The following is a 12,358-nucleotide window of genomic DNA, read 5'->3' on the forward strand; positions in this document are numbered from 1 at the left end:
TTGTGGGTTCTAGGGAATGGAACTCAGGACACCAAGATTGTATGGCAAGTCCCTTTGCCCTCTGAGCCATCTTTCCAGCTCTTTTTTCTTTTCTTTTTTCTTTTTTGGGGCAGGGTTTCTCTGTGTAACAGCCCTAATTGTCTTGGAACTCTCTTTGTAGACCAGGCTGGCCTGGAACTCACAGAGATTCACCTGCTTCTGCCTCCCAAGTGCTGGGATTAAAGGCGTGCACCACCACCGCCCGGCTTCTTTTCTTCTTTTAAAACTTAAAAAAACTATTTATTGTGTGTGGGTATCTGTGCCAATTTTCAGAAGCAGGCTCTCTTCTGCCACCTTGTGGTATCTGGTGGATTGAACTCAGGTCATTAAACCCACACACCAGCATTTCCAACCACTGAAAGATATTGTTTGTTTGTTTGTTTTCAAGACAGGGCTTCTCTATGTAGCCCTGGCTTTCCTGGAACTCTCTCTGTAGACCAGGCTGGACTAGAACTCAGAGATCTGCTTCCCAAGTGCTAAATCAGCAGATTACTGGGGCTAAAGCCTTTAACACTTTTCCTAGGCTACTCTAGGATATTTGCTAGATTCATACATCTCAGCTGCTAGAGAATCTCTGGACTGTAGACGTTAGAATTTAGTGTAAAGGAATGTTAGCATCCTAAATCCTGGCATTTTGGGAGCAGATGCTTCATATGTTGGGCAAAAGTACCCTACTTTTAAATTTTATTTATTTATTTATTTTCTATGTGTTAATGTGTGGGCCATGGAGTGCTTGTGGAGGTCAGAGGACAACTTTTGAGAGTTGGTACTTTCCCACCTGGTGGGTCATTAGGCTTGGAGACATGTGCCAGATCTCTATGCCTCCCTCTTTTTTTGAGATAGAGTTTCATGGAGTCCAGACTGACCTCTACCTCCTGAGTACCACCTAACTCAATTAAAGGGGCCCTTCCTTGTAGTGTCTGGGACAGCTGCGTCTCCAGCCTGGGACTGGAGGTCTCAGAATCAAGAGATTACACATTGCAGTTAATAGCTGTTCCCATCGCCCTAGCTCACACAGAGAAGGGACCCACACTGTGGCTTTGCCCGCTGCTGTTTTACTTGCCACTTGTATGTAGAATGTCCTTAAACTTGGGACACCCCCCTCAGGCTCCTGAGTGCTGAGGATCCTTTTGAGCCGCAGACAGTTCTTACTGTGTGATTTACTCGGCTATGGCAAGTCTCATCGCGAGTGCTGGGCATTCAGGAGCCCACGCTTCCAGCCTATGCAGAGGGAACACTGTTGACCAGGACTTCATAGCTTGAGCCAGTGGGGAATTCAGTGGCCGTTCCCTTGTGGTTTTCCTTTTCTAGATCCCCCCCCCCATCACTTTAGAGAGAACCGGTTTTCTCTGGGAGTTTTGCCCAGGCATTTGGTAGGTAGCCAGGCCAGTGTGTGTGTGTGTGTGTGTGTGTGTGTGTGTGTGTGTGTGTGTGTGTCATCAATTTCTGGCCACAGCTGACTAAGTGGGGGAGTAGAGCATTCCTCCCATACATGTTCATGAGGCAGCTGGCAGGGAAGCAGGTGATTGGCACCACTCATGCTGTGTGATCATGGACACCCCCCTGCCCCACCCTCCCAACACACACACTTTTCTGGCTTTACACTTTCTCCCTTCTCTGCTAGCAGCTTGGTATACAGATGCCCATTTCCCCTTTCCTAGGGGAGGAGCTCCCTATTAGGGTTCATTCCCAGAAAGTTTGTCTGGGCTTCTTTAAGCTTCTTTAAGCAGGGCAGTACGTGGGGGGACTTTTAAGAGTCTAATTCCAGACTTAGTATTGGGAAAGGACCTTAGCTCCTGGTAGTGTGTGGATGTGTGCCCCATCTCTTGCTTTCTCTCTCTCCCCTCTCTCTTTCCCACTTTCTCCCTCCTTCTCAACTTTCTTTTTGAGTCAGGGTCTCATTATGCAGACTTTTAACTTTAAAACAAACATTTTTTAAAAATGTATATGGTGTTTTGCCTGTGCACCATTTGTGTGCCTGGTGCTTGTTGAAGCTAGAAGGGGGTGTAAGATGTCTTGGAACTAGAGTTGTAGATGTTTGTGAGTCACCACATGGGTGCTGGAAATCAAATCCAGGTCCTTTGCAAGAGCAGCCAGTGTGGTTTTTTTTGTTTTTTTGTTTTTGTTTTTTTTGTTTGTTTTTTAAGAGTATATATATACAGTGTTATGCCTGCACATATGCCTGCATGCCAGAAGAGGGCGTCAGATGTCATAGATGGTTGTGAGCCACCATGTGGTTGCTGGGAGTTGAACTCAGGACCTCTGGAAGAACAGCCAGTGCTCTTAACTGCTGAACCTTCTCTTCTGCCTCAGCCTTTGAATTTTTGACTTTCCTGTCTTCATTTCCCCAGTGTTGTGATTACAAGCATGAGACTTGTGATTCTTACCCCCCCCCCCCCCGTGTGTGTGTGTGTGTGTTATACATGATAGGCTCTACCACTGATCTATATATCCCTAGTCCTGTATTCCTGGCCTTGAACTCGAGACTATCCTACTTCAGCTTCCTGAGTATCTGAGATTATAGACCTTCCTCAATAGGCCTAGCTTGTCCTTCAGTCTGTAACCAAAACGTCTGGAGTTCAATTCCCAGCACTCACATGGCCGCTCAAAACCATCTGTAACTCCTGTTTCAGGGATCTGATGTCTTCTTCTGGCATCTGAGGACTGCATGAGGTGCACAGACATCCACACAGGCAAAATATCAACCTGCATAAAAATGAAAATAAATGTTTAAAATGTATTACCTGGAGCTTGCTATGAGTCCCTAGATGGCTAGAATTAATTCATGAGCCTCCTGCTTCATTCTTCAGAGTACTGTGACTGCAGGTGTATGGTATCTTGCTTGGTCCAGTTAATGCTCAATTAGTAAATAGTGCAATCATCCCTTGCTGCTATGCATGCATCATTGCTGGGGAGTAGGAAGAACATGACCTTGGAAGTCAGAAAGACCCAGGTTAGAACAGAGGTCTACAGCAGGCATGGTGGCACACACCTTTAATCCCAGCACTTGGGAGGCAGGTAGATCTCTGTGAGTTTGAGGCCAGCCTGGTCTACAAAGTGAGTTCCAGGACAGCCAGAGCTGTTACATGCAGAAACTCTGTCTCAAACAAACAAACAAACAAACAAACAGAACAGAGATCTGCTCTAAGTGCTCATGTGTCTGTTTCCTCATCAATAAAATGGTAATAATGTATAGGTTATGCAGGATTTACAAATGAGGCACAAATGGTAGTCTAAATCAGCCAGCTCATATGCCATGCAAACACTGAATAAATGACATACATGTATGTACATGTGCATATAACACATTTTAAAATTTATTTTATTTATTTATTTTTAATTTAATTTTTATTTTTTATTTTATTTTATTTTTTGTTGTTTTTCGAGACAGGGTTTCTCTTTAGCTTTGGAGCCTGTCCTGGACTATCTTTGTAGACCAGGCTGACCTCGAACTCACAGAGATCCACCTGAATTCCTCCCGAGTGCTAGGATTACAGGCGTGCACCACCACCGCCCGGCTTTTTTATTTTATTTTTTAAGATTTATTTATTTATTATGTATACAGAAGAGGGTGCCAGATCTCATTGCAGATGGTTGTGAGCCACCATGTGGATGCTGGGAATTGAACTCAGGAACTCTGGAAGAGCAGTCGGTGCTCTTAACCTCTGAGCCATCTATCCAGCCCTAATTTTTATTTTTGTTTTATTTATTTATTTTTTAAAATATTTATTTATTTATTTATTATGCATACTGTGTTCTGCCTGCATCCCTGCAGGCCAGAAGAGGGCACCAGATTTCATTACAGATTACAACCATCATGAGGTTGCTGGGAATTGAACTCAGGACCTCTGGAAGAACAACCAGTGCCCTTAACCTCTGAGTCATCTCTCCAGCCCCAGCCCTATTTTTATTTTTATTTTATGTGTATTGGTGTTTTGCCTGTGTAACAGTGTTGGATCCCCTGGAACTGGAGTTACAGACAGTTGTAAGCTGCCATGTGGGTGCTGGGAATTGAACCTGGGTCCTCTGGAAGAGCGGTCAGTGCTCTTAAGCGCTGAGCCATCTCTCCAGTCCTAAAATTTATTTTTATTATTTTTTGAGTGTCGTGTGTGGGTGTGTGCAATATGACTGCAGGTTCCCAAGAAGGCTAGTGGTGTCAGATCTCCTTGGAGCTGGAATTACAAGTGGTTGTGTGCTGCCTAACATGGATGCTATGAACTTTATTCAGGTTTTCTAAAAGCAGTGCATGCTCTTAGCCGCTGAGCCTTCCATATCTTCAGCCCCTTATGTTGTTTTATTTTGTATTCTTTTAAGGCAGGGTCTCATGTAGCCCAGGCTGGCCTCAAACTTACAGATCCTCCTGCCTCTACTTGCAAGTGCTGGGACCAAAGCCCTCAAAGGAGTAGCATTTCTATTCCTGATGGGCAGGCCTACCCCTTTAGAGGCTGCGTCCCCAAGCTGAATCACGCCCACAGACCGCCTCTGGGACCCTCTCCCCGTGGCACACAAAACGTGGGAAACCATGTCCTTCCTTAGCTCGCTTACCACTTAACTCTGTCTGCATAGTCCCTGGAGCCTAGCTCCCCGCCACACGCAGCCCTGTCCCAACGCCCAAAGTCTCGCCCAGGGATCCTTGATTCTTTTTCTTGTCCTTCTGCCTCCACGAGCTACGGTCCAGTCCTCGACGGCGCACCGAACCCGATCCTTGGGTTGCCCCATCCACAGAATCCGGTCCCTTTATGTCCCCGTCGAGCACCCCACACCCTCAACCTCCTCCTCTAACTTTGTGGCCTCTCGGCGACGCGGTTCTGACCCACTCCTAAGCGGTCGGCAGAGCATCCTTAGGTTACCCAGCAGCTTCTCCTCAGTCTCTCCCGGGGCCCCGCCCCCGTTAGCCCCGCCCCCGACAGCCTGTCCTCCGAAGCTCCGCCCCCCGAGGCCCGGGGTAGGGTGGCCGCTGGCTCAGCAGCCCTGCCGCCCTCTGCCCTGGGCGCTGGGTCGGAGCCGGCCGGGTACTGTGGGACCGGGCGAGCGCAGCGGACTGGGACTTCGAGGCGAAGATGGCGTCAGGCAGGCGCGCTCCGCGCACCGGGCTGCTGGAACTGCGCGCCGGGGCGGGCTCCGGGGCAGGAGGCGAGCGGTGGCAGCGGGTGTTGCTCACTCTGGCGGAGGACGCGCTGACCGTGAGCCCCGCCGACGGCGAGCCCGGCCCGGAGCCCGAGCCCGCGCAGTTCAACGGCGCCGCTGAGCCAGGCACTGCGCCCCCGCAGCTGTCAGAGGCGCTGCTGCTCCAGCGGCGCCGCGTGACGGTGCGCAAGGCCGACGCCGGCGGGCTGGGCATCAGCATCAAGGGTAGGTGCGGGGCGCTTGAGGGCGTGAGGTCGTGGTGTCGGTGCCGCTGCGAAGCGCTCAGGGGTCACGGGGCCTGGCAGAGCACGGCGCGGGGGTATTAGATAGCCAAAAGCCTTCTTTCTGTCTGAGGTGGAGCAGAGATTGAGGGGAGGAAAGGAACGAGGTGAGGGAGGAGGAGCACCAAGGTCGGAAGGGGCTTGGGGAGTTGGAGGTCTTACAGGGGTCTCTGAAGACACAAGTATGGAAGTGTGTGGGCACACCAAGGACATGGGTTCGTAGTTCTGTGTTGGAGCAGAATGGTAGCTATGGGTATCAGGTCATGAGGATCCTCAGGAAGGCAGACGGGCGAAAGGAGATAGGGGCCTGGGACACTACTTAGGACAAGAAGGGGAGGATCCTGAGACGCAACCTAGGTGCACAGGTGAAGGCCTGGAGTGTAGGAGCTCAGTGTGGATGAAGTCACTAGCATGGTCCCAGAGAAGGGGCCAGTAACAACCTAGACATCTTGGGCTCCAGAAGGTTGTACGCCTGGGCTGGGAGTCCCGATGGCTGGGTTTGAGTCCTCCTCATCTGCCCATTAGTACCATGGACAGGTGGGGAGAGGCTGAACCCAGAGTTGCCGCCATTCTTTCCTGGTAGTTCTTAGTCTCCAAGACTGACAGCTGTTTGGCAGGGTCCCATGTATCCCAGGCTGGCCTCATAGTCACTATGTAGCAAAGGGTAACCCTGAAGTAATCCCAGAGTGCTGGGATTACTGGTGTGTGCTGCTAAAATAGGTTTATGTTGTGCTGAGGATCAAGAGCTTTAGACATGTTAGGCAAGCACTTTACCAACTGACTACTTCCCCAGCTCATGTAGGCTGCAACTGGAATTCTAAATCTCTGTTTGAACTTGGGCAAGTCACTTCCTGTGTCTGGATCTGTTTTGGTAACTATATGATGAGGATGTTTCTGAGAGCAGGGCTTGCCAACACGTGGTGAGAGGAAAAGGGGCCAGGAGGGACTCTCAAAAACAACTAACCGTGGTGTTTAAAATCCATGTGCGTCCCCAGCTGCTGGGTTCATTCCTGCCCGTCTGCCTATTGGTTTCAGCCCTCAACAGATTGTCAGCCTTTTTAAAAAAAAATTGAATGTGTCCATATATTCCCCAGCGTCCTGGGAGCTGGCTGCGTTCACTGATACCTTGTCTAGACTTTGGCCCAGGCTAGGAAGTGGGCATGGTGGTGAATGCCACTGTGTGCTAGGAGATGTTGTGTCCATTATACTTAGCTCAAGGTTTATTTCATCTTGACCATCAGTGGTGAAAGGCGTTGAGTTTAATCTCCATTTTACAGGTGAAGAAACTGAGACTCAAAAGGGAGAAATGATTTTCCCAGGATCAGTCAGTGAACAGCAGAACCAGCATTTAAATCTTAACTATAGAGCCTCCATTGCCATAAAGACTGCCCAGGGAGTCAGTTCTTTCTAGGGAAGGGTAAATTCCTGGGCAGTTAACCCCAAGAGTCTAAAGGGGGAACAGGAAAACAGGAAGTGGGCACCAGCTTTAATCCCAAACTCTAGTATAGACTAGGGAAACAGAGCAATAGAAAAAAAATACACTCAGTGTGTTAGAGCAGGAAAGAACTTAGAGTTCCTATAGAGTTCCACTTTTCAGACAGACAGACAGACTCTCAGAGGAGCAAGGTCTTGTCAAGGTACAGAGACACTACCCAAATCTGCACTTCCAGGTGATTGGAAGGGTATTTTTTATGGGACTTTAGGGAAAGTAGCAGTTTCATCCAGTTCCTCCTGGATTGAAGACTGGGCTCCTGTTGCCATGGTAACTTCCCTTCTGGGGTCCAGCTGAGTCCAAGGCAGCTGGGAATGGTCATAGCTTCAAATGGAATGGAAGTCCTTACTTTTAGGTGAGGAGGCTAGATATAAATAGAAACACCTTCCTCTACTAGGCCTCAAGCCTTGGGCAGCCATGAGCAACTGTGGGGCCTGGGTGGGGGTTGGGAGAGGTGTTCTATCTAGGCTCAGATGTCACTGACTTATGTAACCTTGAAACAATGACCTCTTGCTCGGTGCCACTAGTTTTTCATCTTCAGTACTTTGAGGATGGGCCAGGAATGTGATATCTGAGGGTCCGACTTGAGTCTGCATAGGGCTGAGCATTGATTTTCCTTTTTTGGATACTGTTTTGCTATGTAGCCCATGCTGTCCTGACACTTCATATGTGGAACAGGTTGGTCTTGAATTGGCAGTAGTCCCTTATCCTCTGCCATCTCGGTGTTGGGATCACAAGTACGTACCACCATGCCCAGCCTCGGTGACTATTTATTTTAAAAAGACATTTGTTCTGGGCGGTGTGACACACGCCTTTAATCTTAGCAATCCAGAGGCAGAGGCAGGTGGATCTCTCTGAGTTTCAGACTAGCCTGTTAGACATAGTGAGTTCCAGGCCAGTCAGGGCTGCATAAAGTGAGATCCTTTCTCAAACAAACAAAACCACAAACAAAATAAGCAAAAGACATTTGAGGGCTGGTGAGATGGCTCAGAAGCAGTGGTTCTCAACCTTCCTGATGCTTTGACCTTTTAACGCAGTTCCTCATGTCGTGGTGCCCCCAACTGTAAACTTATTCCCGTTGCTACTTCATAACTGTAATTTTGCTACTGTTATGAATCATGATGTAAATATCTGATATAAGGGTATCTGATATGACCCCTGTGAAAGGGTCATTTGACCCCCAGAAGGTGTTGCGATCCACAGATTGGGAACTGTTGGCTCAGAGGGTAAAGGTGACTGCTGTGAAGACTGATGACTGGATTGATTTCCAGGCCCCAGATGGTGGAGGGAGAACCAACTCCTGCAAGTTGTTCTCTGACCCCACAAATGGCACACGTGGATTTGTATACATGCATACAGACACAAAGTAAATACGTATCAAATTCTTTAAAATGGATTTGAGATTTGGAAACAATAAAGTAGTCCAGTAAAATGTATTATTTTCTTGTATCAGAGGTGAATTTCAGATACACTTTGGAAATTTCTAAAACTTAAGTCCTTCCTTTCCAGTGTGAATCGTGGTTAGTAAAACCCATTTAATTAATTAATTTATTTTTGAGATGGTCTTATTTATCTACCGCAGGCTGGCCTCAAACTCCCTTCCTACATAGCTGAGGATGATTGAACCCCTGGTCTCTCTCTCCTCCCACTTCCTCACCTCTTCCCAAGTGCTGGGATAAAATTCTGTACCACACCCAGCTCTGGATTCTAAAACTTGATGATTGCAGAAGAGGTCCTTCAGGCCACAGCAACCACTACTTTTCCCTGAACTCCAGATTGGGGGTTATCAGTAAATTTTCATACTTCGGGAAATTGCTTAAAATCCAAAACATTGAAAAAAATCAGTAAAGCAGTGAACCAACAAAACATTCAAACAAGACATCCAGGAGCCAAACTATAGCATTATGGATTTAGAAAATATATGATTAGCCTGTCTTGCTGTATCTCTGGGTGGCTGTGCACTTAAGGCAATCTATTCCTGCCTAAGCCTCCTGAATGCTGGGATTATAGCTGCATGTCACCAAGCCTGGCTGTGTGTCAGACTTCTAAGTTTCCTCCCTTTACTTCTCATTATTTGCCCATTTCCCTTTTCCCAGCAGAGAGTCAGAAGCAATTTCACCTTGATAAATTTCCCATGTGTTGAAACACCTGCCTCAGTTTCCTCTTCCTTCTGCCTGTGCAGGGGGCCGGGAGAACAAGATGCCTATTCTCATTTCCAAGATCTTCAAGGGGCTGGCAGCAGACCAGACAGAGGCCCTCTTTGTTGGGGATGCCATCCTGTCTGTGAATGGTGAAGATCTGTCCTCTGCCACCCATGATGAAGCAGTACAGGCCCTCAAGAAGACAGGCAAGGAGGTGGTGCTGGAGGGTGAGTACCAGGGCACAGAGCCAGAGGGCTGGGAAGGGCTCTTTTTAACTTCTTTCCTGCTTCCTCCAGACCTCAAGTAGCTCCAGCCTGGCCTTGAGGGATGGGATGTGGGCATGAAAATAGAATCAGGACCCACCTGGGGTCATCTTGGGCCGCTGGAAGGAGAGAAGGCACAGAGCTAAGTAGGTCTGGTTTGTATTTCTTGTCTCTCATTCATTAGTAGTGTGGTCTTGGGCAAATTGCCTCATTTCTAAGAACTTCAATTTCCTCTTAAATGAGAACGTAGCTCCTGGCTCTCTGGGCTGAGAACAGGATTTGTCACCCATTGGGTGGCTAAGGGCGGGGAAGAGTGGCCACTGGGAAAAGACAACTGGATTCTTTGCTGAAGGGCTGCTGGAGCTTTTAATTCCAGGCTCTTTTATCATCCAGAGGCCCTCAAGTCCTGAGATTTGTCCACTATATAGTGACCCATCACATCCAGTGAGGAGCGGAGAAGTGTCTTGAGGAGAATCTTGCTTGGGTGGCTCCCTCCACAAGCCGTCCATGTGTGGTCTTGGAGACAGTCACTTTCCCTGGGTCTCATTCGCTCCATTGTTGAATAGCCCTGTGGTGTGGTTATTTGTTATCTGCCTTTTGACACTCTCAGGAGGTTTCTGCTTTGCTCAGCCCTTTCCTCAAACTCCTCTCTGTCAGCTCCAAACGCCTGTGGGGGCCTGAAGAATGTGTCTTTGGCTTCTTGCCCAGAATAGGAACCCAGAGATGGTGGGGGCTGATGCACAATGCCATGGCTAGCTGAGCTGCTGAGCTCAGTCCCAGACTCAAATCCTGCCAAGTTTCCCCAAAGGGTCTCCAAGACTCTATAGAAGTAAAGAGGCTTTGGGACCCTGAGCGACCTTTGCCACTTTAAAAAATTTATTTTTATCTTATGTGAATGGGTATTTTGCCTGCCTGTGTGTCTGTGCACTATGTATGTGTATAGTACCTTGGTCCTCAATGATCCACTCTTTACTACTGAGCTATTGCTCCAGACCCTCACCTTTGCCATTGTTGTGGCCCAAGACCTTAGCTCCCACTTAGTTTTATTTTATTTGATATTTTAGGCATAGCTATAACTAGTTCATTATAATGAAATAAATAATACATTTAATTTATTTCATTGTACATAGTAGTTTTGTTTCTCAATCTAGAATGTTAGTCCTTAAAAGCTAAGTATACCAATCAGTTATATGTATAATATAATCAAGGCCAGGTCAGAGGCAGTGAATCCTGGTATTCTTTTTTTTTTTTTTTTTTTTTTTTGGTTTCTCTGTAGATTTTGGAGCCTGTCTTGGACTAGCTCTGTAGACCAGGCTGGCCTCGACTCACAGAGATCCACCTGCCTCTGCCTCCCGAGTGCTGGGATTACAGGCGTGCAACACCACCGCCCGGCGAATCCTTGTATTCTAACCCCAGCACTCAGGACACAGAGGCAGGAAGACTTTGTGAGTTCAAGGCTAGCCTGGTCTACATAGGGAGTTCCAGGTCAGCTCGAGATACATAACGAAACCCTGTCTCAAGAAAAAAAAAAGTTGGGATGGAGAGATGGTTCAGCAGTTAAGAACTCTTAATCCTCTTCTAGAGGGCTGAGTTTGGTTCGCAGCACCCACGTGGTGGCTCACAGCCATCTGAAACTCCAGTTCCAGGGGATCCAACACCTGCTTCTGACCTCTGGGGGCACCAGGCATGCAAGTGGGGCACATATCTACATACAGGAAAAATACATGTTAAAAAAAAAAATGAAGCTGGAGAGATGGCTCAGAGGTTGAGAGCACTGGCTGTTCTTCCAGAGGTCCTGAGTTCAATTCCCAGCAACCACATGGTGGCTCACAACCATCTGGAATGAGATCTGGTGCCCTCTTCAGGCCTGCAGGTGTTCATGCAGGCAGAACATTGTATACATAATAAATAAATAAATAAATCTAGAGCTCCACCTGGGGCCTGGCCGAAGATCTCTGCATCCATTTCCATCTGTTATTGGATGAGAGTTCCAGCACGACCATTAGGGTGTTTGGCCATCTGATCACCAGACTAGGTCAGATCAGGCTTTCTCTTGACCATTGCCAGCAGTCTACTAAGGATGTATCATTGTGGATTTAAGCACTCCAGCACTCTGCCTCTTCCTGTTCTCATGTGGTCTTCATTTATCATGGTCTGTTATTCCTCGTTCTCCCTTTCTGTTCTTGATCCAGCTGGGATCTCCTGCTCCCCTAAGCTTTCTTTCCCTCGAACCTTGCCCTTCATTACTCCCACTGTTGTCCAGGTTGTTCATGTAGATTTCATCCATTTCTCTGTCATTGGGAGATCCCTGTGTCTTTCCTAGGGTCCCATTTTCTAGGCCGGGCCCCAGGTGGAACTCCAGGAGTCCAATTGTCGAGAAAGAGGAGGGACTGTAAGAGTGTGAATTGTTGAATCCAAGATTGGAAAAGCACAGGGACAAATAGCCAAACTAATGGAAGTGCATGAATTATGAACCAAAGGCTGTGGAGCCCCCAGCTAGATCAGGCCCGCAGGATAAGTGAGACAATTGAATAGCTTGAACTGTTTGGGAGGCACCCAGTCTGTGGGACCGGGACCTGTCCTTAGTGCATGAGCTGGCTGTTTGGAACCTTGGGCTTACACAGGGACACTTTGCTCAGCCTGGAAGGAGGGGACTGGACCTGCCTGTACTGAATCCACCAGGCTGAATTGAATCCCCAGGGGAGTCTTGGCCCTGGAGGAGATGGGAATGGAGGGGAGGGGCTGGGGGGGAAGGTGGAGGTGGGGGCAGGAGGGGGGAGGACATGGGACCCCATGGCTGATGTGTAAAATTAAAACACAAATATATTAAATTAAAAGAGGAGAAAAAAAGAATATAAAAAAATCTAAAAAAAATGAATAAACCTAATAAAAAGAAAAAAGTCACATTGCCAGGGCCTCTGGCCTGCCAGGCAGCATTCCTCCAGTGAGATATATCCCTAGCCCCTATCAATCATACTTTAACAGCACAATCAACAAATAGGATCCTACATGTTA

At 47.8% G+C, this 12,358-nt stretch overlaps 1 protein-coding gene across 2 annotated transcripts in view; it reads left to right on the top strand.

Annotated features, from left to right (window-relative positions):
- The first annotated feature begins 4,954 nt into the window (after positions 1-4,954).
- The window catches only part of Snta1 (syntrophin alpha 1), a 34,180-nt gene continuing 26,776 nt past the window's right edge, over positions 4,955-12,358 (top strand). For both annotated transcript variants that reach the window (XM_036185480.1, XM_036185481.1), the window contains exons 1-2: positions 4,955-5,391; positions 9,122-9,307. In XM_036185480.1, the coding sequence (XP_036041373.1) occupies positions 5,100-5,391; positions 9,122-9,307 (478 nt within the window). In that variant the 5' untranslated portion in view covers positions 4,955-5,099. The remainder of the gene's footprint in view (positions 5,392-9,121; positions 9,308-12,358) is intronic.

Source organism: Onychomys torridus, chromosome 4, assembly GCF_903995425.1.
Source record: "Onychomys torridus chromosome 4, mOncTor1.1, whole genome shotgun sequence".
Taxonomy (NCBI): Eukaryota; Metazoa; Chordata; class Mammalia; order Rodentia; family Cricetidae; genus Onychomys; species Onychomys torridus.